This window comes from Eriocheir sinensis, unplaced genomic scaffold (assembly GCF_024679095.1).
Source record: "Eriocheir sinensis breed Jianghai 21 unplaced genomic scaffold, ASM2467909v1 Scaffold487, whole genome shotgun sequence".
In the NCBI taxonomy this organism is placed as follows: Eukaryota; Metazoa; Arthropoda; class Malacostraca; order Decapoda; family Varunidae; genus Eriocheir; species Eriocheir sinensis.
The window spans coordinates 299,062-323,943 of record NW_026111817.1 but is presented as its reverse complement, the minus strand read 5'-3'; the positions used below and the strand labels follow the sequence as shown (position 1 = coordinate 323,943).

The window sequence follows — 24,882 nt, the reverse complement described above, 5'->3', positions numbered from 1 at the left end:
GAGCGCGTACATTATTTATTCTTTGAGCGCGTACATTATTTATTTTTTCAGCGCGTACATTATTTATTCTTTCAGCGCGTACATTATTTATTCTTTCAGCGCGTACATTATTTATTCTTTGAGCGCGTACATTATTTATTCTTTGAGCGCGTACATTATTTATTTTTTCAGCGCGTACATTATTTATTCTTTGAGCGCGTACATTATTTATTCTTTCAGCGCGTACATTATTTATTCTTTGAGCGCGTACATTATTTATTCTTTGAGCGCGTACATTATTTATTTTTTCAGCGCGTACATTATTTATTCTTTCAGCGCGTACATTATTTATTCTTCCAGCGCGTACATAACATAATAATTAAGTTTTATGTGACAAGTTTGATTAAATACTGTCACTTACTGGGCCATTATAGCTTTAATTAGGCAGAAACTGATAAGGCACTGACGTGAGTACGACAATCAGCTGGTGTGGCCGCCGATGTGGGAAGCGGTGCCAGATGCCCTGCTTAGCCTTTCATATTCGCCTATTTTCGACCCAAAACTGCCTCCTCCATCTCAATACTAGGTTCATTAATAGCTATGGTTGAAATGGTTAATTAATAATGTCTTTCTGCAGTGGTTACATGTCAAAAATCGGAATTACAATGTGCTCAATACGAGGATCTGGCAACGTTGGACCGTCACTGTGGTGTTGGTGTTGTAAGCGACGTCAACACCACGACGCCACACTCACGCCGCCTCCACCTCTTCCACTAACCACCACAACAACAGCCACCAGCAACCCACACCGCCAGGGCAATAGAGAGCGTGGTCCCATTGCCTAACTAGCCCCATAAAAGCCCCCAAGAAGAAGAAGAAGACGCCACACTGTCACGCCGCCTCCTCCTCGTAGAAGCTCCACTAACCACCACAACAGCCACCAGCAACCCACAACGCCAGGGCAATAGAGAGTGTGGTCCCATGCCATAACGAGCGTCCTTAAAGCATTGAAGAAGAAGAAGAAGGCTCCTCCACAACACAAGGACGTTGACACACCAAATTGACACAGGTGAGTCACGTGTCAGTGTTGTCAGCCTCAAACACATCAGAGAATTCCTCCAACATACCATTTGCATCTGCACCATGAACTGTAGGCAGTGTCCAGCGCACACCTGTGGTCGATCCGGTTAAAGATTCTGCAATGGACCTTGGGGTTAATGTCGGTTCTTCCTTGAAATTTCACCAGCATACAGAATGTCGTCCAAGAGCAGGTGGCATGGCTGAAAATCTACTTAAATCTACAGTTAACCGCAATGCTTACTTTCTTGTCCCTATTTATGTGACGCACATTCGGCCTTTACTTGAATATTGTTCATCTGTGTGGAATCTGGGATATATTACTGATTTCGACTTACTTGAGTCAGTGCAGAGACGTTAGACCAGGAACATTAGAGGTATGGAGCATCTAAGTTATTCCCAGAGACTGAAGGCTTTGGACTTGTACTCTGTCCATGGTCGGCCGCTACGACATGACATGGTTTAGTATTGGCAAATATTTCACGGTTTTTTGCTATTGCCCCCGAGGATATGTTTGTCAGTCCACCTCTAGGCACCACAAGAGGCAGTACATACATATATATATACCATTTTCCACCCTCCCAGCCACTGCACAATCCTAGTAATAATAATAATAACCCTCTGGCCAGAGTATAATGGAGGAGGACTGCCTAATAATGATAATAATGATGTTGTTAACTGTCCCTAGCATGGCGGAGGAGGGGTGCCTGCTGGTGATGGTTGTGGACATGCACCCACAGCTGGCTGAGCACGACGCACACACCTACTTCAACGCTGTCGTGGCGTTCGCTAACCTCCACCTGGCAGCCAACGCGCGGAACTCCCTCGCTGTGCTGGCCGCCAATCACCTGGAGTCACGGTTCCTCTACCCAGGCTCCAATGAAGATGGGGTTGGTGGTGCTGCTTGTTGCTCAGTCCGTGGGTAGTGTTGTGAGCCTAGTGATAGTGTGACGAGGCTTTGGGAGAGAATAAGTCAGGATTAGAGGAAGGAAGGAGTTAAGATAAAGATAGACAAAGGCAGAAAAAAAGGAGAAATGAAAGATAAAGTTGGTGGTGCTGCTTGTTGCTCAGTCCGTGGGTAGTGTTGTGAGCCTAGTGATAGTGTGACAAGGCTTTGGGAGAGAATAAGTCAGGATTAGAGGAAGGAAGGAGCTAAGATAAAGATAGACAAAGGCAGAAAAAAAGGAGAAATGAAAGATAAAGTTGGTGGTGCTGCTTGTTCCTCAGTCCATGGGTAGTGTTGTGAGCCTAGTGATAGTGTGACAAGGCTTTGGGAGAGAATAAGTCAGGATTAGAGGAAGGAAGGAGCTAAGATAAAGATAGACAAAGGCAGAAAAAAAGGAGAAATGAAAGATAAAGAAGAAAAATATGCAATAACTCCTATAAAGCCTCACATTCTGCAGCCATTCCTGACCCAAGCGCTTCCCTTCAGGTTGGGAGACAGAAGGACGGGCGGCTGGAGATGCTGGGACAAGTGGACCGGGCCATTGAGAGGGGCGTGAGGGCCATGGCTGAGGCGGCCGCTAGCACCCCCACCAACCCTGAACAGAATGAGTCCCTTCTCTCCGGGGCCATGGGCAGGGGGCTCCTCTACATCAAGCGCAAGGAGACCGAGGAGATCCTGGCCAAGAGGATGCAAGCCAGGCTACTTGTGCTCAAGATATCCTGTGAGTCCTGTGCTTCTGTTGTTTATGAGTATTTTTTTATAAGTCCCTCAAATAGTACAGTTTCCAATAGTTCGGTTTCAGCTTTATAGGATTTTTAAGGTTGGTATAATAAGACACTTTCACTTATCACATCAGCTGTTTCTAAAGGTCAAAGAGGGGGTCAGTCAGGTTCTAGTGAGTGTTTCTTTAGCTTCACGGTACAGAGGAAGGGTCAGACTACCACCAGGGTGATAAAACTACTCCTGGAAATGCCCACAACTCCTACGAATGCCTTGTCAAATATGTGTTCTTGGGAGGTGAAATGTCTTATCATATGACCCTAAATTTCCTGCTCATTGAGAAATTTAAAAACCCTAAAAAATCTTCTTGGAAAATTCGCGTAAAACCAAAATCAAAATATTGGAAACGTACTATTTGAGGGACAACTGTGTTTATCTTTTTTTTTGGCTCTTCGTCTCCTGGGAATCCTATGCAAGTCTTTTTTTTTTGTCTTTTTTCTTCCCCTTTTCTTCCCCTGTGAGTCCTACACCAATATTATTTGTCTGTTTTTCTTCCCCTTTTCTTGTTTTTCTTCCCCTTTTCTTCCCCTGTGAGTCCTACACCAATATTGTTTGTCTGTTTTTCTCCCCCTTTTCTTGTTTTCTTCCCCTTTTCTTCCCCTGTGAGTCCTACACCAATATTGTTTGTCTGTTTTTCTCCCCCTTTTCTTGTTTTTCTTCCCCTTTTTTTCCCCTGTGAGTCCTATACCAATGTTGTTTGTCTGTTTTTCTTCCCCTTTTCTTCCCCTGTGAGTCCTACGCCAATATTGTTTTGATTAGGTAGTTTTTGTCTTGTCTTTATTTTTCCCCTTGAGGTTCTTCTGTTGCTGTAAGAAAGTAAATCAATGAAAGAAATAGCCAGTTAGTTGTGATGACCCCGAGCTGGAAGGTGGTTTGAAGAGTGGCATGGATTTGATATTTATGTAGTGGTGACTTGCTTGATGGGCGAGCCTCCTATAACTCACTCTGGGGCACCTCTTTGGCTGACTGGATAAGGAGGGGCTCTCCCGTTACGCTGGTCGTGGGTTCGATCCCCGGCGCTGCCAAACCTTTCCTTGTTTGGATTAATTTCTCGTGTGTTGTTACATGCAGAGGTCGTGTGGGAGTGTAGGAAAGAGAAAATCCTGGCATTTCATTTACTCTTTACTCTTCCCAACACAGTCCTACTCCTCTTCCTCCTCCTCCTCTGTTAGCCTATTAGCATTCACTGGAGCCATCAGTTATAATCCTTTAGTACATTTCTGTTGATATAAGAGAATGTAAAGTGACTAAATATGTAACTCTCTTTCGGCCACCTCTTTGGTTTCTTTTTGTGAGCAGCGAGTAGCGGGCTTTTTTTTTATTGTTTACTTTTTTGTGCCCTTGAGCTGTCTCCTTTGCTGTAAAAAAAAACTGTGCTAACTTAGATTTCCTCCCTCCTCCTCTCCCCCCCGGCAGCGGACACGGGCAGCCAGTACCTGACCTACATCAACACCTACCTCACGGCCCAGAAGTCCTCGACGCCCGTGGATGTGTGTGTCATAGGGGCGATCATGGCCTCCTGCAGCAGGGCGCAGACATCACCGGCGGCACCTACCACTGTGTGCGCCAGGTGAGACACACACACACACACACACACACACACACACACACACACACACACACACACACACACACAAAAAAAAAAAAGGCATGTATCTATTTGTATGTCTTGAATGCACAACAAATCATACAGGTTACTGGAATGGACTATAGAAGGCATGTATTAGTGTATATATCTATCTATTTTGCGCACTCACCACAAATCATAAGTCTTCATAAAGGGCTACAGGTGAATCATATCTGTGTGTATATTTGTCTTTCTACACACATCAGAAATCATACAAGTCACTGCAGCAGCCTATGCAATATTACTAATGTATCTGTGTTCATATATATCCCACACACACTCCACAGATCATAAAATCTTTAGAAAGGGTTATAAATACCATCAGTCTGTGTGCCAAAGTCTGTCTGCACACCACAGATCATAGAAGTCTCTGGAATGGCCTTTAACAGATGGTGTTTATCAGTGCTGTACACCCCCCCCACAAACCATCAAAACTGACTCCCCATATCATAGAAGTCTCAGGAATGGCGTATAACAGATGGTGTTTATAAGTGCCGAACACCCCCCCCACAAACCATCAAAACGGACTCCCCATATCATAGAAGTCTCAGGAATGGCGTTTAACAGATGGTGTTTATCAGCGCCTCACCCCCCCCACAAACCATCAAAACGGACTCCCCATAACATAGAAGTCTCAGGAATGGCGTATAACAGATGGTGTTTATCAGTGCCATACACCCCCCCCACAAACCATCAAAACTGACTCCCCATAACATAGAAGTCTCAGGAATGGCCTATAACAGATGGTGTTTATCAGTGCTGTACACCCCCACAAACCATCAAAACGGACTCCCCATATCATAGAAGTCTCAGGAATGGCCTATAACAGATGGTGTTTATCAGCGCCTCACACCCCCCCCACAAACCATCAAAACGGACTCCCCATAACATCCACCTCACAACCCTCAGGTAAACGAGCTTCTCAGGCGCTGCTCCTCATGTACCACTCATGACACAGCCACCACCAAGCTGAACACCCCGCCCGGACACAGTGGACTACCGCGCGGCCTGCTTCTGTCACCGCACGCTGGTGGACATGGCCAGCGTGTGCTCCAACTGCCTCTCTGTTTACTGCAAGGCCGTCCCGCTGTGCACCACCTGCAATGTTATCTTCCAGACGGACCGACCGCTCGTACGCACGGGCAAGAAGAAGAAGTGAAGTCGTGAGGTGTGTACAGGAGGAGGAGAGGTTGAGGAAATGAAGAGAAATAGCTAGAGAATTAGGAGGAAGACAAAAGGGAAAGGTATATGAGGTGGAGGAATGAAGAGGAGAGAAGGCAAAAAGAACAAAAAGAAGGGTAGATAAGGAAAATTAGTAGGAAGAGGACGAGGAGAGAATATGACAGGAATGAAAACGATTATAGTCAAGCTTTATAATTACTTGGGAGAATATGTTAATCTCGGAGGCAGTAAAGCGCTGTGTTTCACTAGTCTGGTCTCTGTTTTCCACACCCCAGAAATGCTGTCCAGCCTCTCCCTGTCATGGAAACACAGGACGTAGGAGGACAGGGATCACAGGTTAGTGGCGCTCAGTGAGGGTTTGTCTTTGCACCGTTTATCTTGCACCATCAGCGCCAGGGAAAGTACCGATTGCAAAGGCTCGTGTAATAGTCTGAGTCCTTGAAGGGTTGGGTCTTGGAAGGGGTGAGTCCTTGAAGGGTTGGGTCTTGGAAGGGGTGAGTCCTTGAAGGGTTGGGTCTTGGAAGGGGTGAGTCCTTGAAGGGTTGGGTCTTGGAAGGGGTGAGTCCTTGAAGGGTTGGGTCTTGGAAGGGGTCAACTTTAGCAATGATGATACTTTTTATGAGGTCAAATTTACAAAGTGGAGTGCGTCACAGCCTTAAGGAGATAGACTTTTACAGGAGCACTTTAGTAATTGTTGGTGTCACTGTAAAGCCTCTTGAACCTATTGTGAGAAAAACCTTTACCTCTACAAGTCATTATAATATACTAAAGTTCCTTGTGCCTGAAGCTGTGAAGGGGTACAAGGCACTGTGTCAAATAAGAGGAGAGTAAGATATCGTTTAAGTATTTCGTATTGTTTCGTCAAATGAGAACTGTCAATCGTTTAAGAAAAGTATTGTTCTATGAAGATTAAATGTGTTTGAAAATAAGGCCAAAAATAGTTGCTATATATATAATAAATGTTCACTAGGTTATATAGTATGGTTTGACAAATTCTGAATCTTGTCAAATTGAGGTTCACTAAACACAGATGCTTCTCGACTTACGCTGTTCCGACTTGCACGTTTTTTTGACTCTGCGACGGTGCGATTACGTTAAAATTTTGTGGAATCTGTGCAGTAGCAGACCCTCTAATTAGCACACTTATTGTAAATACTTCTTTGAAACACGCCCTTGAGCTGACTCCTTCCCACCCACACACACACACACACACACACACACACACACAAAAAGAATATCTCCCACCAGTCTCAAATTGATAAATCTCATTGAAATAACACCTCCGTTTTGCTTGACTTTCTTGGGTAGATATCTGGCGTCCAATAGAGGGTCTCCTGTACTGCAAATTTTGATATGTTTTTTAAATATTTTGTTTTGAGAAAGGCTCTGTGACGGGTGATTTTTCCCATCTTTAGGCTGCATATGGTAAGTGATCGCAGCACATTTAAGGCATGGTACATAGGCTGTCCGATGATGTCCGTTAGGCGTGAATGTGACATGCGATATTTTTACGATGGGACTTTTCGAGGCAACCCCATGGCAAGCAAGTGGAGGAGCATCTGCAGAGGGATTACCGTGTGTGAGGTGGAGTGTTACAGTGGAGTGCAGTCACCAAGTCTTGTATTCTCAGATGCTTTCAATTCTTACAGCAAGTATTTCCCAAGGCCACAAAGGAGATTAGTCTGGTTCTCAAGAGTGTTTCTCCCGTTCATGGTGCAAAAGTGCAGCTCCCTCAAGAAACTCTGACAGTATTAGAGGTTTCAAGTGTAAGGGTTTCAATTTTAAACATGGCCTCATCAAGTCTGACCTTCCTTGTGTGGAAAAAGAGCTCAGTCGTGGTTATTAATTTTTATATGCAGAAACTTTGTTTGCATGTGTATTTTCATTCTGCTGTTTGGATCAGACAAAGAAACAACCTCGTGTGTGGCGCTGTCACACAGCAGAGCACAAACACCAACAGTCAAACTCTAGCAGTGTTGAGAAGGCAAAGGAAAGACTTGAAGGTCTTGTGGCTTAAGAGGAACTCATTAATATTTATTATTTGGCACATTCTAAGGAATCATGGAAGCATTACAGATCAAGGTTGGATCAAATATTTTTTTTCATAAATTATTTACATTTTAATAGATTTTCTTTATAAAAAATATATTTCACTTAACCTATATTGTGCAGCGTGGTGCTGAGCTTTGGAAAGACTCTCTTAGGCTTGACTCACAGGTGTGTGACTGATCACTGTCATTCACCATGGCCTGATCATGCAGTAGACTGGTGATCAGCAGCCAGTCGCTTCACTGAATGAACTTGTAACTCAGAAACTTCTTTGGGTATGGCTGGAACCTCACAGCTCATCCACACACACCTGGGAGGCGGGGCACAACCTGACTGACACCCGGCACCCACTCACTACCGGGTGGACATGGGGCACGGATAACTGGAGACTGCCCATCCATCTCCACTATACCCGGGAATTGAACCCGGGATCTCTCGGCTGTGAGGTGAACATACTGACCATCATTCAGTAATGTGAAGCGTGTTCCTCTGCTGCTGTTTATCAAGTTCACGTGTCTACATGCTGGGTGTGTTTCAAGAGCACTGGACTTTGTGGCAGCAGCACACGGCACTATGAGAATCACAAGGTTTTGCCAGCCTAACACAAGGAGCTGTGTAGTGGTGCGCTAGCCACTGACGGGCAGAAGTGTGCATTGTGTGCTGCCACGTGTCCCAAGACTGTCCCATCACTGAGTCCCTCTTTGGCTTGTAATCCTGCACTGCATCCCAAGACACATTGCAGGTCAGTCAGCGGTCACTTGGTTCCGCACTGAGCATTCAGCAGCGGTACAAATAGGAATAAGGTGGTTTTACAGATCATCGGATGCAGGTGTTGCCTCAGAACGCACCATTGTTGTCCCTGCTGGCACCCAGGTCGTCCCTGCTGGTGCCCAGGTCCTGTGTGAGGGTTTGCCTGCTCTGCGTGCTGGACGGAAGGCTCGGGGAGGCACGCGGCAGCTCCAGGCTGTTCCCTTTCCTCTGCCCCCTTTCCAAGCATTCCTCATCAGCCCCGTAGTGATTCTTGGCTCCTCCCGCTGCGCCCAGGCCTTCCTCCGGCCTCTCCTCAAGCCTCAGCAGGTACTTGAGCTCATTCCTGAAGGGTCTGTTGAGCCCGATGTAGAAGGCGATGTGGATGACGTGTTCAAACAGCTGCAGGGAGTTGCCCACCGCCCGCAGCACCTCCTTGGGGTGGTAGGCAGAGCAGCGGTCCGGCTCGGGCCCGGCGTAGCCCGTGATGTAGATCATGATGGGGAGGGTGAAGAGGGCGTAGGAGATGGTGATGGCGATGGTGATGATGATGAGGTTGCGCTCCCCGCTGCCGCCCGGCGTCTGGCTGCCGGCGGGGAGGTTGACGCGGCCCTGCATCACGCCCACCACCAGGCTCGTGTTGAAGAAGATGAGGAGGCAGCTCGGCACCCACCTGGGATAGGAAATGGAGTTGTCATGTTGGCCGGTTATTTCTATTATTTTTTATAGCAAAGAAAGCAACTCAAGGGTGCACATCACAGCAGCCACCATAAATAAAATTCGCCTGTGGCACTAACGGGCGGGGGTCGTCAAAGAGACCCCTCTAGAAAGTCTACCGGCGCTCCGGGCAACACCTAAAAGAAAAAAAGCAAAGGGCAAAAAAGTCTTGCTAAGGTTAGGAGGCCCTGCCATGTTAGCACAGGAAGAGCTTGAACAGTCTGAGAAATGGATGGACACACAAACTCCCACTAATTGAAATGGAGTCTTGGGTTTTCTTTATCATGAGGCATTACTTTCATGCTGTCATTTTTTTTTTTTTACGTTTCTGCCTATGGCTGGGGCAGGCTTTCTTTGTGGTGCAGGCAAGTGTTTATAGTGGCGCCATCTTGCTTGGCTCATGCTGCCCCCGGAGCTCATCTTTGATCCTTTCTTTGGAGAGAGAATCATGAGTTCAGGTTGACAGGCGATCTTCAAGACAGCATGTGGGTAGTCTTAAGCCCCGTTCACACTGTGCTGACTCTGGGCCACGACCACCCACGACTCTAGGGTACACGAGGCATTAGCTGTTGATGTGAAAGGGTCGGGCATGTCTTGAAAGAGGTCTTGAGACTGTTGCCGAATGCTGCGCTGACATGGTGACGGGAGTCTGGAGTCGTGGGGGTTAGCACGACACGCTGGCAACTAGTTGGCCGAATGTCCCAGACAGTCAGCAAGACACCAAGAGCCCAGTAAAACCTGCCCCCCCTTCTTGGAGCGTGGGAACCAACTTGTCAAATGGAAAAGTCGCTGGGTTGTCGTGGCCCAGAGTCAGCACAGTGTGAATGGGGCTTCAGGCCACTCGGCGGTGACTGAAAAATCCCTGCTGTGGCGGCGGGCGGGACGCGAACCCTCGTCATTGTGGACGCGGCGCCGGCACGTTAAGCACTCAGCCACCGCCTCCCCAGATTACTAATATGAATGATGCCTTTGTGCTGGTAATGGCAAACACCCCGAGGCCTTGCACTCACCTGATGAGCAGACCGTAGAAGACGCTGTACACCTTGTGCCACGTGCTGTAGAACATGTACTGGTAGCCGCTGACGACGCCCCAGTGGCCATACTCGCACGCCTCATCCCCGTCAACCGGACTATCGCAGCGCACCTCCGCCTGCACCATATACACGAGGTGGAAGATAACACACGCCACGGCCGTCACCAGCAGCCTGTTCCTCTTGACATTAGGCTGCTGTTGTATCTTTGGGTAGACCTCGTACATCCAGACGGCGACGAAGCGGTCAAAGGAGAGCCAGACGATGACGTAGAGGCCGAAGGTTTGGCACACCCCGACCAGCGTCCAGCCGAAGTGCGTGAAGTACAGGGCCTCGGCGTAGGAGGAGAAGGTGCAGCCTGTGATGGTGGTGATGACGGGGATGTGGAAGATGCAGACGAGCAGGTCGGACGAGGCCAGCGCGATGAAGTACCTGTGGGGGGGAGGGGGGGGAGGATGGTGTGAGGGGTTGAAGAAGAAGAAGAAAAACGAGAAAGGAAGAGATGGATTGGGGTGTGTAAGGAGTTTGAAGAAGAAGAAGAAGAAGAAGAAAAAAAAGAATAGGAGAATAGTTTAACACACACACACACACACACACACACACACACACACACACACACACACACACACACACACACACACATTCTTCCACTCTTTCTTCTTTTGTCTTTTCTTTTTCTTATTTTGTTCTTGTTAATTCTTTTTTTTTTTTTCTTGTTATCATCTACTTATTCGTCTTCTCTTCTCTCCCTCCTCCTCCTCCTCCATCTCTCTACCTCTTTTTTTTTTTTTACTTTTATCTCCTTTTCTTCTCTCTTAATTTCCTTTTCCTTGTTTTAATTTTCTTATTTGCCCTTCATTCTCTCTCTCTCTCTCTCTCTCTCTCTCTCTCTCTCTCTCTCTCTCTCTCGTTCTCCTCCTCCTCTTCATTCTTCTCTTCTCCCCCCTCTCATTTTTCTTCTGTTTCTCCACCTCTGCTGTTGTTTGTTCTTCATTTGTGTTCATTTGTGTTCCTCCCCGGCCCCCCCTCACCCCCCACACACACACTCACCAGTTGACCCTCGTGGAGCGCAGGTTGGGTCGCGTCAGTACCAAGAGGCAGAGGGCGTTAGCGGCGAGCCCCAAGAACACGAGCAGCGGCAACACCACGCGGTACACGGCTTGGTGAACCCCGTCGACCTCTTGCGCGCCGCCGACCAACTCCGCGCCCATAACGCCCTTTCCGTCAGGGTGATGCATGGTGTAGGTTACGGGAAGTCACCGCCGCGCCGTCCCGTGCTGGAGGAGGGAAAAGAAGAATGAGGAGGAGAAGGAGAAAGGGTGAAGATGAAGAGGAAGAGAAGATGAGGAGGAGGAGGAGAAAGTTAAAGAAAATATGGCAGATGAAGAAGAGGAAGAAGAAAAGAACGAGAAAGAAGAAGAATATGGAGGAGGAAGAAAAGAGGTCAAAATTTTCATGTATTTCGAAGCTTATAATTCTTAAACGAAGATGAGGAGGAGGAGGAGAAAGTGAATGAAAATATGGGAGATGAAGAAGAGGAAGAAGAAAAGAACGAGAAGGAAGAAGAATAAGGAGGAGGAGGAAGAAAAGAGGTCAAAATTTTCATGCGTTTCGGAGCTTCTATTCTTAAACGAAGAGAAGGAGGAGGAGGAGAAAGTGAAAGAAAATATAGTTGAGGAAAAGGAAGAAGAAAAGAACGAGGAGGAAGAAGAGAAGAAGAATGAGGAGGAGGGAGGAGGAGGTGGAAGAAAAGAGGTCAAAATTTTCAAGCATTTCGGAGCTTCTATTCTTAAACGTATCGAATCCCCATTGCGACTATTTCCCAAAGCCACAGAGAAGACTAACCGGGCTGTCTTGGGTGATGTAACCGTTCATGGCGCAGAGGCCTTGTAAAACTATCACTAACGTCATAAAACCGCCCTTGAAAACCCCAGCAACAACTTCCTCGAAAGGCTTTCCTAACAGGCGAACTGACGGACGGATATGTTTAAGAATATTGGGTTTAGAGAGAACGTTCGGAAACACACAGAGAGGAATGAAAAGACAAATAAAGAAACGTGGGTATAAGATTAAGGGACAGGAAGCGAGCGGCCATCAGAGGGCAGACAAAGGATGAGGATATAGTTGTTTTAAGACTTAGAGAGAGAGCGCTTAGAAACACACAAAGAGGAATGGAGAGAGAGAGAAAAGGATTAGTAAATTGAGTATAAGATTAAATTACAGGAAGCGAGCGGCCATCAGAGGGCAGACAAAGGATGAGGATATAGTTGTTTTAAGACTTAGAGAGAGAGCGCTTAGAAACACACAAAGAGGAATGGAGAGAGAGAAAAGGATTAATAAATTGAGTATAAGATTAAGTTACAGGAAGCGAGCGGCCATCAGGGGGCAGACAAAGGATGAGGATATAGTTGCTTAGAAACACACAAAGAGGAATGGAGAGAGAGAAAAAGATAAATAAGTTGAGTATTAAGTTACAGGAAGCGAGCACCTTCAGAGGGCAGACAAGGATGAAGATATAGTTGTTTTAAGACTTAGAGAGAGAAAGAGAGAGATTAGAAACACAAAGAGGAATAGAGAGAGAGAGAGAAAAGGATAAATAATTGAGTATAAGATTAAGTTACAGGAAGCGAGCACCCTCAGAGGACAGACAGAGGATGAAGATAGGAAGGTTTTAGTGACGACGAAGAACAAGAGGTGGAATTTTTTTTTTTTTTTTTTTTTTTTTTTTTACAGCAAGGAAGTCAGGTCGAGGTCAAAAATCATAAACAGCAACAAAAAAAGCCCGCGAAAAGAGAACTACAGGTCAGAAGAGAGGTCAATTTCTGTTAGGTCATATCACACAGAACTGATAACACATAGATGACCAAAATAATAGAGTGACAACCTGGGAATTTGCATAAGTCAGGGCAGACAGAGAGATGGAAGTTAGAGCATTTGCCGGGGCAGGATGGCGTACACTAACATCAGACAAAGAGAAATGGAGAAGGTGACAGGAAAGGACTTTGACCCCATATCCTCAAACACTTAGGGGCTTACACACCCACATTTGAGAAGGCTTTCGTAGAGGTTGTGTTAGTGTTTCCAATGGGTAGTGTTATGAGCCAAGTGATGGTTTGGCAAGGCTTTCGTAGAGGTTGTGTTAGTAATGGGTAGTGTTGTGAGCCTAGTGATAGGCTGACAAGGCTTTCGTAGAGGTTGTGTTAGTATTTCCAATGGGTAGTGTTGTGAGCCTAGTGATAGTCTGACAAGGCTTTCGTAGAGGTTGTGTTAGTATTTCCAATGGGTAGTGTTATGAGCCTGGTGATAGTTTGACAAGGCTTTCGTAGAGGTTATGTTAGTGTTTCCAATGGGTAGTGTTGTGAGCCTAGTGATAGGTTGACAAGGCTTTCGTAGAGGTTCTGTTAGTATTTCCAATGGGTAGTGTTGTGAGCCTGGTGATAGTTTGAATTGGTAGGGGTTTTGTTAGTATTTCCATGGGCAGTTTTATGAGCCTTGTGATAGTCTGACAAGGCCTCTGGACCATGAACGTAAAAAAACACTTGAAAACCCGACTAATCTCCTTTGTGGGCTTGAGAAAGAACTGACGTGAGAGTCTAAAGCGTCTGAGAATACAGATTTATGTCTTGCAATGGACCTAGTAACGCCTGAAGAAGAAAAAGTAGAAAAAGAAGTAGAAGGATGATGATGATGATGATGATAACTGGTATGCGACCGGTATTCGAACATAGGAGTGGTTCATTCACAAACACCTTTTCCAACTCCCATTCACACTCAACTATTTCTGTCCCACACTGCTTCTGGCTTTACTTAATAGGCCACAAAGTCTGGCGCTGTCAACAAGAGATAAACACTTGCTGGGGTTTCCAAGATGCTGGTGGCACGCTTTCTTATACTAATCAATCTATTTTCCCAACTCCCATTCACACTCACCTATTTCTGTCCCACACTGCTTCTGGCTTTACTTAATAGGCCACAAAGTCTGTCCTCAAAGCGCTGACATCACTTGCTGGGGTTTCCAAGATGCTGGTGGCACGCTCTCCTATACTAACCAATCTCTTTTACGAACTCCCATTCACACTCACCTATTTCTGTCCCACACTGCTTCTGGCTTTACTTAATAGGCCACAAAGTCTGTCCTCAAAGCGCTGACATCACTTGCTGGGGTTTCCAAGATGCTGGTGGCACGCTCTCCTATACTAACCAATCTCTTTTACGAACTCCCATTCACACTCACCTATTTCTGTCCCACACTGCTTCTGGCTTTACTCAATAGGCCACAAGTCTGTCCTCAAAGCGCTGACATCACTTGCTGGGGTTTCCAAGATGCTGGTGGCACGCTCTCCTATACTAACCAATCTCTTTTACGAACTCCCATTCACACTCACCTATTTCTGTCCCACACTGCTTCTGGCTTGACTCAATAGGCCACAAAGTCTGTCCTCAAAGCGCTGTCATCACTTGCTGGGGTTTCCAAGATGCTGGTGGCACGCTCTCCTATACTAACCAATCTCTTTTACGAACTCCCATTCACACTCACCTATTTCTGTCCCTCACTGCTTCTGGCTTTACTCAATAGGCCACAAAGTCTGTCCTCAAAGCGCTATCAACAGGGGTTTCCAAGATGCTGGTGGCACGCTCTCCTATACTAATTAATCTCTTTTACGAACTCCCATTCACACTCACCTATTTCTGTCCCACACTGCTTCTGGCTTTACTTAATAGGCCACAAAGTCTGCCTTCAAAGCGCTATCAACAGGGGTTTCCAAGATGCTGGTGGCACGCTCTCCTATACTAATTAATCTCTTTTACGAACTCCCATTCACACTCACCTATTTCTGTCCCTCACTGCTTCTGGCTTTACTCAATAGGCCACAAAGTCTGTCCTCAAAGCGCTGTCATCACTTGCTGGGGTTTCCAAGATGCTCCTGGCACGCTCTCACACGAAGTAACTAATTTATCATCACCACCACCACCACCACCAGCAGCAGTCCAGCTCACTCGCCTCCTCGCCTCACTCTGTCTGTCTTGAGGTTTTGTTTTTTCTTCGGATGTGACGTCTCGACCACCAGTTGCCTCATCACCTTCTCGTTAGGACGTGACGTATGCCGACTTGTGCGCACGTCAGGACAAGAAGCGTCTATAATGAGGGTTCCTGCGCTGGTTTTCCTAATAGTTGTTTGTTACATACACCCATATAAGGTCTGATTCCAGTGCCTTTCTCCTTCCTATTGCAATGTTCTTCTCCATTCACACCCCTTCCATTTCCATCCTCCATTCACACCCCTTCCATTTCCTTACTCCATTCACACACACTCTCTCCTTCCAGTAGATTAAGACTATATAGAAAGTTAAGAAGCAATACTAAGGAAAACGGGAAGGTATTCGAGTATAACATGGAGGTACAGGCATCGTGCATTGCGGCTTATGAAACAGACAAAAGTTAAAGATATTCTAATAACGATGAAGTACAAGAAATGGACTCGGGCAGGTCATGTCATATGTAGAACGGATAACAGAATAACCGATAGACAATGAGAGTAACAGAGTGGCAGCCCAAGAATTATACAAGACAGGATGATCAGAAAACGAAGAGGATATACGAAAAAGTGGAGCACATACGTTTAACTGATAACAGAGAACCAGAGTAACAGCGTGGCAGCCCAGGAATGATACAAGACAGGATGATCAGAGAACGAAGAGGAAATATGAAAAAAAAGTAGAGCATGTGCGTAGAACTGATAACAGAGAACCAGAGTAACAGCGTGGCAGCCCAAGAGACATATAAGCGAGGGCAGACAGAGAACCAGAAGGATATATTTACAGAAAAAAACAGAGCATATGTCAGGGCAGGATGGAGTACACTAACACCAAGCAAAGAAGTGAAGGACGTTAGGGAAGCGCTTTGTCCTACAGTGAACTAGTAATAGATGATAATGATGATGACTCGTACTTATAGATACATCCGCGGCCCGAGCAATGAGGGGGAGATATTGCAATTCTTCCAATTTAAAGTTCAATATCTTCAATTTTTTATCCCCCCTGCTGGTAAACTCCGGACCAGCCTTCCTCTGTCTGTATATCCTCCTGCCTATGACTCGACCTCCTTCAAGAGAGGAGTGCCAAGATGCCTCTCCTCCCGAAATTGACCTCTCTTTTGGCCTCTTATTCTGCCCCGTTCTCGACCTTTTCTGTTGGTTTTTTGTTTTGTTGCCCCTGAGCTGTCTCCCATGCTGTAGAAAAAAAAAATAGATTGGATGAAAAAGAATACAAGAAGATGACGAAATAAACAGAAGTAACTGACAATGAAGTACATTAAGAACGAGTCGATAAAAGTGTTAAAGAAAAGCTCCACAAAATACATATAAGACAGCTCAGAGGGTGTGGCTGTGGGTGCGCCTTTAGGAAAACTTCTAGACTCGGGAAAAAGGAAACGGGTGCAGGATACGGGAGGAGAGAGCCGAGGTCCGTCGTCTTAACGCATCGAGCTCACTACGTCTATTTCCCAAGGCCACGGAGAAATAACCGGGTTTTTCATGGGTGATTTTTCCGCTCAAGGTGCAGAAGTCGTGTAAATATATAACCGGGAACACAAAACAGTCCATGGAAATCTCAGTTACTTCTACGAGAGGCTCTTCAGATAGTCATCACGATATGTTTAATTAACAATACGGGGTTTAGATGTGTATTCTCAGCTGCTTTGGTTCTCACAACAAATACAAAGGTTATTCAAGGGAGATTGGTCGGGTTCTCATTAGTGCTATTCACGTTCATGGTACAGAAGCCTTGGCAAACTAATACTAGGCTCGTAAAACTACTTGGTTGTTGCTTCGGTAAATACTACATACTGCATATCACACAGTATCGTACTCAGCAGGGTGAAAGTGTTCGTTCCTGGCCCATAATTCTGCCATCCTTGCCCCGTATTCCCAAACATACACATTTGATAAGGCTTTCGTAGAGGTTGTGGGCATTTCCGTGGGTAGTTTCATGAGCCTAGTGATAGTTTGACATTGTGATTCCCACTCAAAATTACCCTAACTGGCCCCAAAGAAACTTAACCTAACCTAACCTGCCCTCTTTAACCCGGTAGCAGCGACGGGCCAAATTTGTGGCTTTACCGTGTAGCAGTGACGGACCAAATTTTCGCCATGATATAAACCCCCAGAAATAAATGATACATAAACTGATCACAAATGCGTTGATATATATTATGAAATGGTTTGCGTGAGTGATGATTTTTTTCTAATTTTTCTCGCTTAGAGGGGCCTTTAAGATCCCCGCAGCTACCGGGTTAAGAATGAGCGCCACATACTCGTATATTGAGAAGGGAAATACGCCTCCCTCCTTTCCCAAGCGTTCCCTTCATTCATGACACCAGCAAGGATGAGAGGCGGTGACATCAGCTTCAGAAAACAAAGACATTCACCAGAGCAAGGAGTGGGGGCGCCCATGCCACATCCGCTCCTTGCTTTCTCACCCTGATTTTGTCGCCTCTAACGTGCGTGTGTGTGTGTGTGCCTCTGTGAAGGTACGGTCAAGTTAGGGGCACATACGGTATTACTGCGCATGGCCTCAGAGCTTATCTCCGTCTCATTGGCTCCGTGTACGTGCCGTAGATATGCTCGTGTTAAATAGATAGTGAGAGAGAGAGAGAGAGAGAGAGAGAGAGAGAGAGAGAGAGAGAGAGAGAGAGAGAGAGAGAGAGAGAGACACACACACACACACACACACACACACACACAGAATGGCAGTGAACGAGGCTCTTCCGGTGCATGAACGGACAACAGAATAATGGCCATAAAGTACGTATTAATGACGCCCTGCCGCCAGACTCCATAACACAGCATCATACACAGCAGGTTGAGAGTGTAGGTTCCTGGCCCATAATTCTGTCACCTTTGTCCCGTATGCCCAAACTTTTCGGGGCCCAAGGACACAGACATGCGATAAGGCTTTCGTGGAGGTTGTAGGCATTTCCATGGGTAGTTTTGCGAGCCTAGTGATAGTCTGACAAGGCTTTTGCACTTTGAACTTAAAAACAACCCACTCATGAGAACCAGACTTATCTTCTTTGTGGCCTTTGCGAATAATTGTTGAGAGACCCGAAGCGTTCCTTGGCTTACACACACGCACATTTGATAAGGCTTTCGTAGAGGTTGTGGGCATTTCCATGGGTAGTTTTGCGAGCCTAGTGATAGTCTGACAAGGTTTCTCCACCATGAACGTGAAGACTCATGAGAACCTGACTTATATCCTTGTGGCCTTTGTGAATAATTGTTGAGAGACCCGAAGCGTTCCTTGGCCTATAATCTCAAGCATTTCGAGGTTCACACACGCACATTCGATAAGGCTTTCGTGGAGGTTGTGGGCATTTCCATGGGTAGTTTTACGAGCCTAGTAATAGTCTGACAAGGGTTCTGCACTATGGATTTTTTTTTTTTTTACAGCAAAGGAGACAGCACAAGGGCACACAAAAAAAGGAAACAATAAAAAGAAAAAGCCTGCTACTCCCTGCTCGTGTAAAGAATCCGAAGAGGTGGCCGAAAGAGCAGTCAGTTACGTGAGAAAAACACTCATTAAAACCAGACTAACCTCATTTATGACCTTTGAAAATAGTTGCTAAAAGATCCCAAAGCGCCTTAGAACACTGTCCCATTGAGCTCATTCACTTGCACAGACGCGCTCACACCCATGCAAAGAAGTCCTCAAGAAGCTTCCCTCCCGTATCATATGTTCAGGATATTTTTGAACCCTTTCCGTCAAGCGCCCTAAGAATACGGGCCTGTAGGAGGGACATGCTTGCACGCACTAGAGTCTAATCCGTCCAATCATGTTCTTTATAGTGATTAGATAAAGGCTAATCCCTCTGTAGGCGGCTCCTTGCATGAACCTCTGCTGAGTGTCAACAATCCTTGCCGCGGCGTCCTTACTTAGAATGATATAGTGAACAGCCTTGACTTGGCGCTCGTCTGACCTCGTATGAACGGTGGAGGCCTCAGGAGACACGGAAGGAGAGAGAGAGAGAGAGAGAGAGAGAGAGAGAGAGAGAGAGAGAGAGAGAGAGAGAGAGAGAGTGTGTAACCATCATTCTTATAGTGTGAGATATTTTACTTAACAAGCGAAAGAAGTTATTGAGATTTTACTTTTGTTATTATTGTGATCTAAACCTTGATGAATATATTTTTTGTGTATTCTCTCTCTCTCTCTCTCTCTCTCTCTCTCTCTCTCTCTCACGACCACATAACGGAAATTTCACGAATCATTTCTCGGTAAACTTCATTAACACAGATAACGACTTTCCTTCCTCTCGTCCAGCGCGCGCCCTTGTGTGTGTGTGTATGTGTGTGTGTGTGTGTGTGTGTGTGTGTGTGTGTGTGTGTGTGTGTGTGTGTGTGTGTGTGTTTACCTGGTTGTGGTATGCAGGATATGGGGGAGCCTGGTCGGTAACTTATCAGACTATTTCCCTTTGTGTGTGTGTGTGTGTGTGTGTGTGTGTGTTTACCTAGTGGTGTACAGGATATGGGGTAGGCTGGAGGGTAAGTTATCAGACTATTTCCCTAAGGCTTATTTATATATGGCATAGCAATGGACGTAAGGCGAAAAAATAGACGGTTTCAATCTACTACACATCCATAGCTTGATGGCCCTGGTGGTAATCTGATCCTTCTTCTGTACCGTGAACCTAAAATAGCATTCATGAGGACCCGATTGACCTCCGTTTTGGCCTTTGGAAAGAGTTGATGTGAGAAGGAAGCGTCTGGGAGTGGCCGTGGTCTCTTCTTACACGGGGAAACTTTGTGAGCGCGACGCCGGATAGAACGTCCACTGGATAACAGTGTCATTCATATTCATTCAGAGTATAACGTACCCTTCATCTTGGAACCTTTATCAGACTCGTGTGTGGTGTTCGAAGAAGCTACTTTGATAACCCGCCGGATGGGTATAATTATAATCTTTTTTCCTGATGTCCTCACTCCGCGGCTCCGACGGGTTGGTTATCGGGAAAAGGCGCTCGTTAAGAATCTCGGGGAATTCTTAAACATTTCTGCGACCAAGCACACATATTTGACAAGGTTTTCGTAGGGGTTTCAGGCACTTCCAGGGATAGTTTTATGATCCTGGTGGTAGTCTGACTCTTCTGGTTTAGCGGCTCACTAAGAATCTCGGGGGAATTTTTAAACACTTCAGCGACCAAGCACACATGTATTTGACAAGGCTTTCGTAGGGGTTTTGGGCACTTCCAGGGGGTAGTTTTATCATCCTGGTGGTAGTCTGACTCTTCTGGTTTAGCGGCTCACTCACTAAGAACCTCGGGGCCATATTCTTAAACACTTCAGTGACCAAGCACATATATTTGACAAGGCTTTCGTAGGGGTTTCGGGCACTTCCAGGGGGTAGTTTTATGATCCCGGTGGTAGTCTGACTCTTCTGGTTTAGCGGCTCACTCACTAAGAACCTCGCGGCCATATTCTTAAACACTTCAGCGACCAAGCACACATATATTTGACAAGGCTTTCGTAGGGGTTTTGGGCACTTCCAGGGGGTAGTTTTATGATCCCGGTGGTAGTCTGACTCTTCTGGTTTAGCGGCTCACTCGCTAAGAACCTCGGGGCCATATTCTTAAACACTTCAGTGACCAAGCACATGTATTTGACAAGGCTTTCGTAGGGGTTTTGGGCACTTCCAGGGGGTAGTTTTATGATCCCGGTGGTAGTCTGACTCTTCTGGTTTAGCGGCTCACTCGCTAAGAACCTCGGGGCCATATTCTTAAACACTTCAGTGACCAAGCACACATATATTTGACAAGGCTTTCGTAGGGGTTTCAGGCACTTCCAGGGGGTAGTTTTATCATCCTGGTGGTAGTCTGACTCTTCTGGTTTAGCGGCTCACTCACTAAGAACCTCGGGGCCATATTCTTAAACACTTCAGCGACCAAGCACACATATATTTGACAAGGCTTTCGTAGGGGTTTTGGGCACTTCCAGGGGGTAGTTTTATGATCCCGGTGGTAGTCTGACTCTTCTGGTTTAGCGGCTCACTCGCTAAGAACCTCGGGGCCATATTCTTAAACACTTCAGCGACCAACTGTGAGAACACACGCTCCCTTTTCAGTTTCTTGTGTAAACTGGGATCCGTTGATGCGAAAAATCCAAAGTAAGCGCATCAAAGTTGTCCGTTGCATACAATTGGATGATCTGGATAAAAAACTTGGTGCTGAACTCGTGCAGGCGCGGTCTTCGTCACTCCTTTGCTGGACGGTGATGGCAAGACAGGGGAAGCACATTTTCTCTGCTCACTGTTGATTAATAAGAAAGTTGCGGAAACGTCTCCAAAGCCTGTATTGTTAAACGTCTCGGCGCCTTAGTTCCCCTGTTTAAAAAGCCTCTCGGAGAAGTTGCTGGGATTTCTATGGACTATGTTGTGATCCTAGTGATAGTTTTACACGACCTCTGTACCTTGAACGGGAAAATCACTCATGAAAACCCGGTTAACCTTCTCTGTGGCCTTGGGAAATAGTCGTAGTGGGAGCCAAACACGTTTAGGAATATGGACCTAGCAAGTGTCGAGGCAATACTACAGACGTCCCCCTTGGTGCTCCTGGCCACGAGGTGCTCTGGGGAACGTTAATTCACTCAAGTTTATCAAGGACAGGCTCCGTGCCCCACTGCGTCATGACAGGCCCAGTCCCCCGCCCTGAGGAGCAATGAACACGGTATATTCCTGGAGAGGTTGACTTCCGCAAATTCATACAAGGCTCGTGAAGTGCCTCGTCTGTCTGCACATATAATTACTCCCTGTGAATGATAATGACTCACCTGCTTACTCACTCACATGCTCTCTCGCTCTCTCTCTCTCTCTCTCTCTCTCTCTCGTAACCGAACACTATAATTATACGATAAGAGCGTAATAAGGCCACGCCCGGTGAGTGTGTGGCGCCAATACCTTAACGTGTGGCTGTGAGTGGACGTCTGGACCTTATTCTTAAGCATTCCGGCACCCTAGTATACATATGTGACAAGGCTTTTTATAGGAGTTTTGGGCATTTCCAGGGGTAGTTATATAACCCAGATGGTCACTTTCAGCACTTGCTTCAATCTGTGCTCTCAGGTGCTTAAAGTGATTCCCTCGGCCCAGTCTTGTCCCGTGCATCCTTATTTCTGAAGCTGGCTCCTCCGCTGGTCCCTCACACACATTGTTTTCCGTCTTGACTCTGTTCACTCGCTTTCCTCTACATTCCCTTGCCTCAGTCTTTGCTCTCAGATGCTTAAAGTGGTTCCCTTGGCCCAGTCTTGTCCCGTGCATCCTTATTTCTGAAGCTGGTTCCTCCGCTGGTCCCTCACACACAGTTTTCCGTCTTCACCTTGTTCCCTCGCTTTCCTCTACATTCCCTTGCCTCAGTCTTTGCTCTCAGGTGCTTAAAGTGGTTCCCTTGGCCCAGTCTTGTCCCGTGCATCCTTATTTCTGAAGTTGCTAATTTCACTGGTCACTCGGGCACTATATATATGTACTTTCCCGTCTTGACTCTGTTCACTCGCTTTCCTCTACATTCCCTTGCCTCAGTCGGTGCTCTCAGATGCTTAAAGTGATTCCCTTGGCCCAGTCTTGTCCCGTGCATCCTTATTTCTGAAGCTGCTAATTCCACTGGTCTCTCGGGTACTATATATGTACTTTCCCGTCTTGACTCTGTTCACTCGCTTTCCTCTACATTCCCTTGCCTCAGTCGGTGCTCTCAGATGCTTAAAGTGGTTCCCTCGGCCCAGTCTTGCTTCCTACATCCTTATTTCTGAAGCTGCTAATTCCACTGGTCTCTCGGGTACTATATATGTACTTTCCCGTCTTGACTCTGTTCACTCGCTTTCCTCTACATTCCCTTGCCTCAGTCTTTGCTCTCAGGTGCTTAAAGTGATTCCCTCGGCCCAGTCTTGCTTCCTACATCCTTATTTCTGAAGCTGCTAACTCCACTGGTCACTCGGGCACTATATATGTACTTTCCCGTCTTGACTCTGTTCACTCGCTTTCCTCTACATTCCCTTGCCTCAGTCGGTGCTCTCAGATGCTTAAAGTGATTCCCTTGGCCCAGTCTTGTCCCGTGCATCCTTATTTCTGAAGCTGCTAATTCCACTGGTCTCTCGGGCATTATATATGTACTTTCCCGTCTCACCCTGTTCACTCGCATGCCTCTACATTTCTTAGCCTGTCTCCATCTCTCCAGTTTCCGCCTGACTCATGTTTCGTTTCACCATGCAGAGCAACTTTTCCGGCATACAGCTTACACCACGGGGCTTCCTCCCTTACATTTGTCCAGTTGGAGTCGTGCATTGCCACTCTAAGTAGATTTTAAACACATCATGATTCCTTTCTTATGGCACAACCTCATCTTTTAGCACCATCCTAACATCCCCCTATAAAACAACCACCCGAGGAAAACACTATCTGGACCACAGGAAACACATCATTCTTTCCTTCTCATGTCACAACCTCACCTCCTAAGACTATTCTAACGCCCTCTATAACAACAACAAATCTATCTAGCTAACTATCTGGGCCACTGCAGGGAAAGCTTGATGGCTACTGTGCTGCATTGGGCCTACCTTGACGGGGCTGTGACGGGGCGGGACGGGCTGAGACGGGGCAGGAGTGTTGGTTTGACGGGGCGAAGTGAGGGGTGGCTGGGCGAGATAGGACAGGAACGGAGTGAGTGAGTGTGTGTGATTGATGGGCGGGCCGACAGGTGTGTGTGTGTGCGTGTGTGTGAGGGCAGGGTTCAGGTTCGGGGACGTGAGGGACAGGGCGGCGAGGCTGTGATATATGTATGACTCACAGAGGTGTAATGATGTGTGTGTGTGTGTGTGTGTGTGTGTGTGTGTGTGTGTGTCCTTCCTGTAGCTGGTTGACCCACCCCCCCCCCCCCCTTTCCCACACACACACACACACACACATCCGCTCACATCTCCCCTCTTCCCTCATCTCCCCCTCCTCCCTCTCCTTCCCTACCCGCGTTACCCCATCTCGGTGATAGCGCTAAACGGCCTCGCTGCGGGACGTGGGGCCGGGATTGAGATACTACGCGCGGGGTTATAGATAATGTGTGATAATGTGTAACCCGTTTCCTTTCGTAGTCGTTGATAAAGAATGCTAGTTATTTATAGTGCAACAGTTTCTCTCGCATGCTGGGGAAGGAAAAGGAAGATCAGAGCATGGGAAACGTATTGAATTGATGATTGTATTTGCTTTATTGTGATTTTACGGACCACGAGGAGTTATTTAATGAACTTAGAGACTCAAATGATAGTATATGATAGTTATTTAGAGTATAGTTTTTTCTTGTATGCAGAGTGGAAGGAAAAGGAAGATCAGAGCATGGGAAACGTATTGAATTGATGATTGTATTTGCTTTATTGTGATTTTACGGAACACGAGGAGTTATATAATGAACTTAGTGATATGATTTTCCTCTCGTACTCAATGATAGTATACGGTAGTTGTTTAGAGTATAGTTTCCCTCGTATGCAGAGTGGAAGGGTTAGGAAGGAGAGTGAAGGGACTGGCTGGGAGAACTACTGTAATAGGTGGCGGTCTGGAAAATGGGGCAGCAAAGTTAATGGGGAATGGTTAATAGTGATACCTCTCTCCTCCTTACTCATAATGGTCCCTCACTCATCCTACATACTCCTTACTCATGAATATTCTCCACTTTTTTCTTACTTGTGATGGTTTCTCTCTCATCCTTCTTACTCCTTACTCAT

At 46.4% G+C, this 24,882-nt stretch overlaps 2 protein-coding genes across 9 annotated transcripts in view; one reads left to right on the top strand and one right to left on the bottom strand.

Annotated features, from left to right (window-relative positions):
• The first annotated feature begins 689 nt into the window (after positions 1 to 689).
• LOC126992534 (general transcription factor IIH subunit 3-like) overlaps positions 690 to 24,882 on the top strand; it is a 38,801-nt gene continuing 14,608 nt past the window's right edge. The window contains exons 1-6 of the mRNA XM_050851342.1: positions 690 to 1,048; positions 1,745 to 1,946; positions 2,489 to 2,723; positions 4,199 to 4,352; positions 5,382 to 5,577; positions 5,867 to 5,927. Of these exons, the coding sequence (XP_050707299.1) occupies positions 1,746 to 1,946; positions 2,489 to 2,723; positions 4,199 to 4,352; positions 5,382 to 5,568 (777 nt within the window). The 5' untranslated portion in view covers positions 690 to 1,048; position 1,745 and the 3' untranslated portion in view covers positions 5,569 to 5,577; positions 5,867 to 5,927. The remainder of the gene's footprint in view (positions 1,049 to 1,744; positions 1,947 to 2,488; positions 2,724 to 4,198; positions 4,353 to 5,381; positions 5,578 to 5,866; positions 5,928 to 24,882) is intronic.
• On the bottom strand, positions 7,596 to 23,959 carry LOC126992535 (uncharacterized). 8 transcript variants are annotated; one of them, XM_050851345.1, is made up of 4 exons: positions 23,728 to 23,959; positions 11,186 to 11,412; positions 10,115 to 10,567; positions 7,596 to 9,060 (listed from the first exon to the last, which is right to left on the bottom strand). In XM_050851345.1, exons 2-4 carry the CDS (start codon positions 11,371 to 11,373, stop codon positions 8,478 to 8,480), a joined length of 1,224 nt encoding a protein of 407 aa, XP_050707302.1. In that variant the 5' UTR covers positions 11,374 to 11,412; positions 23,728 to 23,959; the 3' UTR covers positions 7,596 to 8,477. The 8 variants fall into 8 exon arrangements, with proteins under 8 accessions (XP_050707302.1, XP_050707300.1, XP_050707306.1 ...); XM_050851343.1 differs by lacking the exon at positions 23,728 to 23,959 and adding an exon at positions 14,965 to 15,189; XM_050851349.1 differs by lacking the exon at positions 23,728 to 23,959 and adding an exon at positions 14,819 to 14,889.

Coding starts and splice junctions, on each gene's coding strand:
- LOC126992535 (XM_050851345.1), bottom strand. CDS start 11,373: ATGCATCACCCTGACGGAAAGGGCGTTATGGGCGCGGAGTTGGTCGGC. Junction 10,568..11,185: donor CGCTCCACGAGGGTCAACTG/GTGAGTGTGTGT, acceptor TCCCCCCCACAG/GTACTTCATCGCGCTGGCCT. Junction 9,061..10,114: donor TTCTACGGTCTGCTCATCAG/GTGAGTGCAAGG, acceptor TTCCTATCCCAG/GTGGGTGCCGAGCTGCCTCC.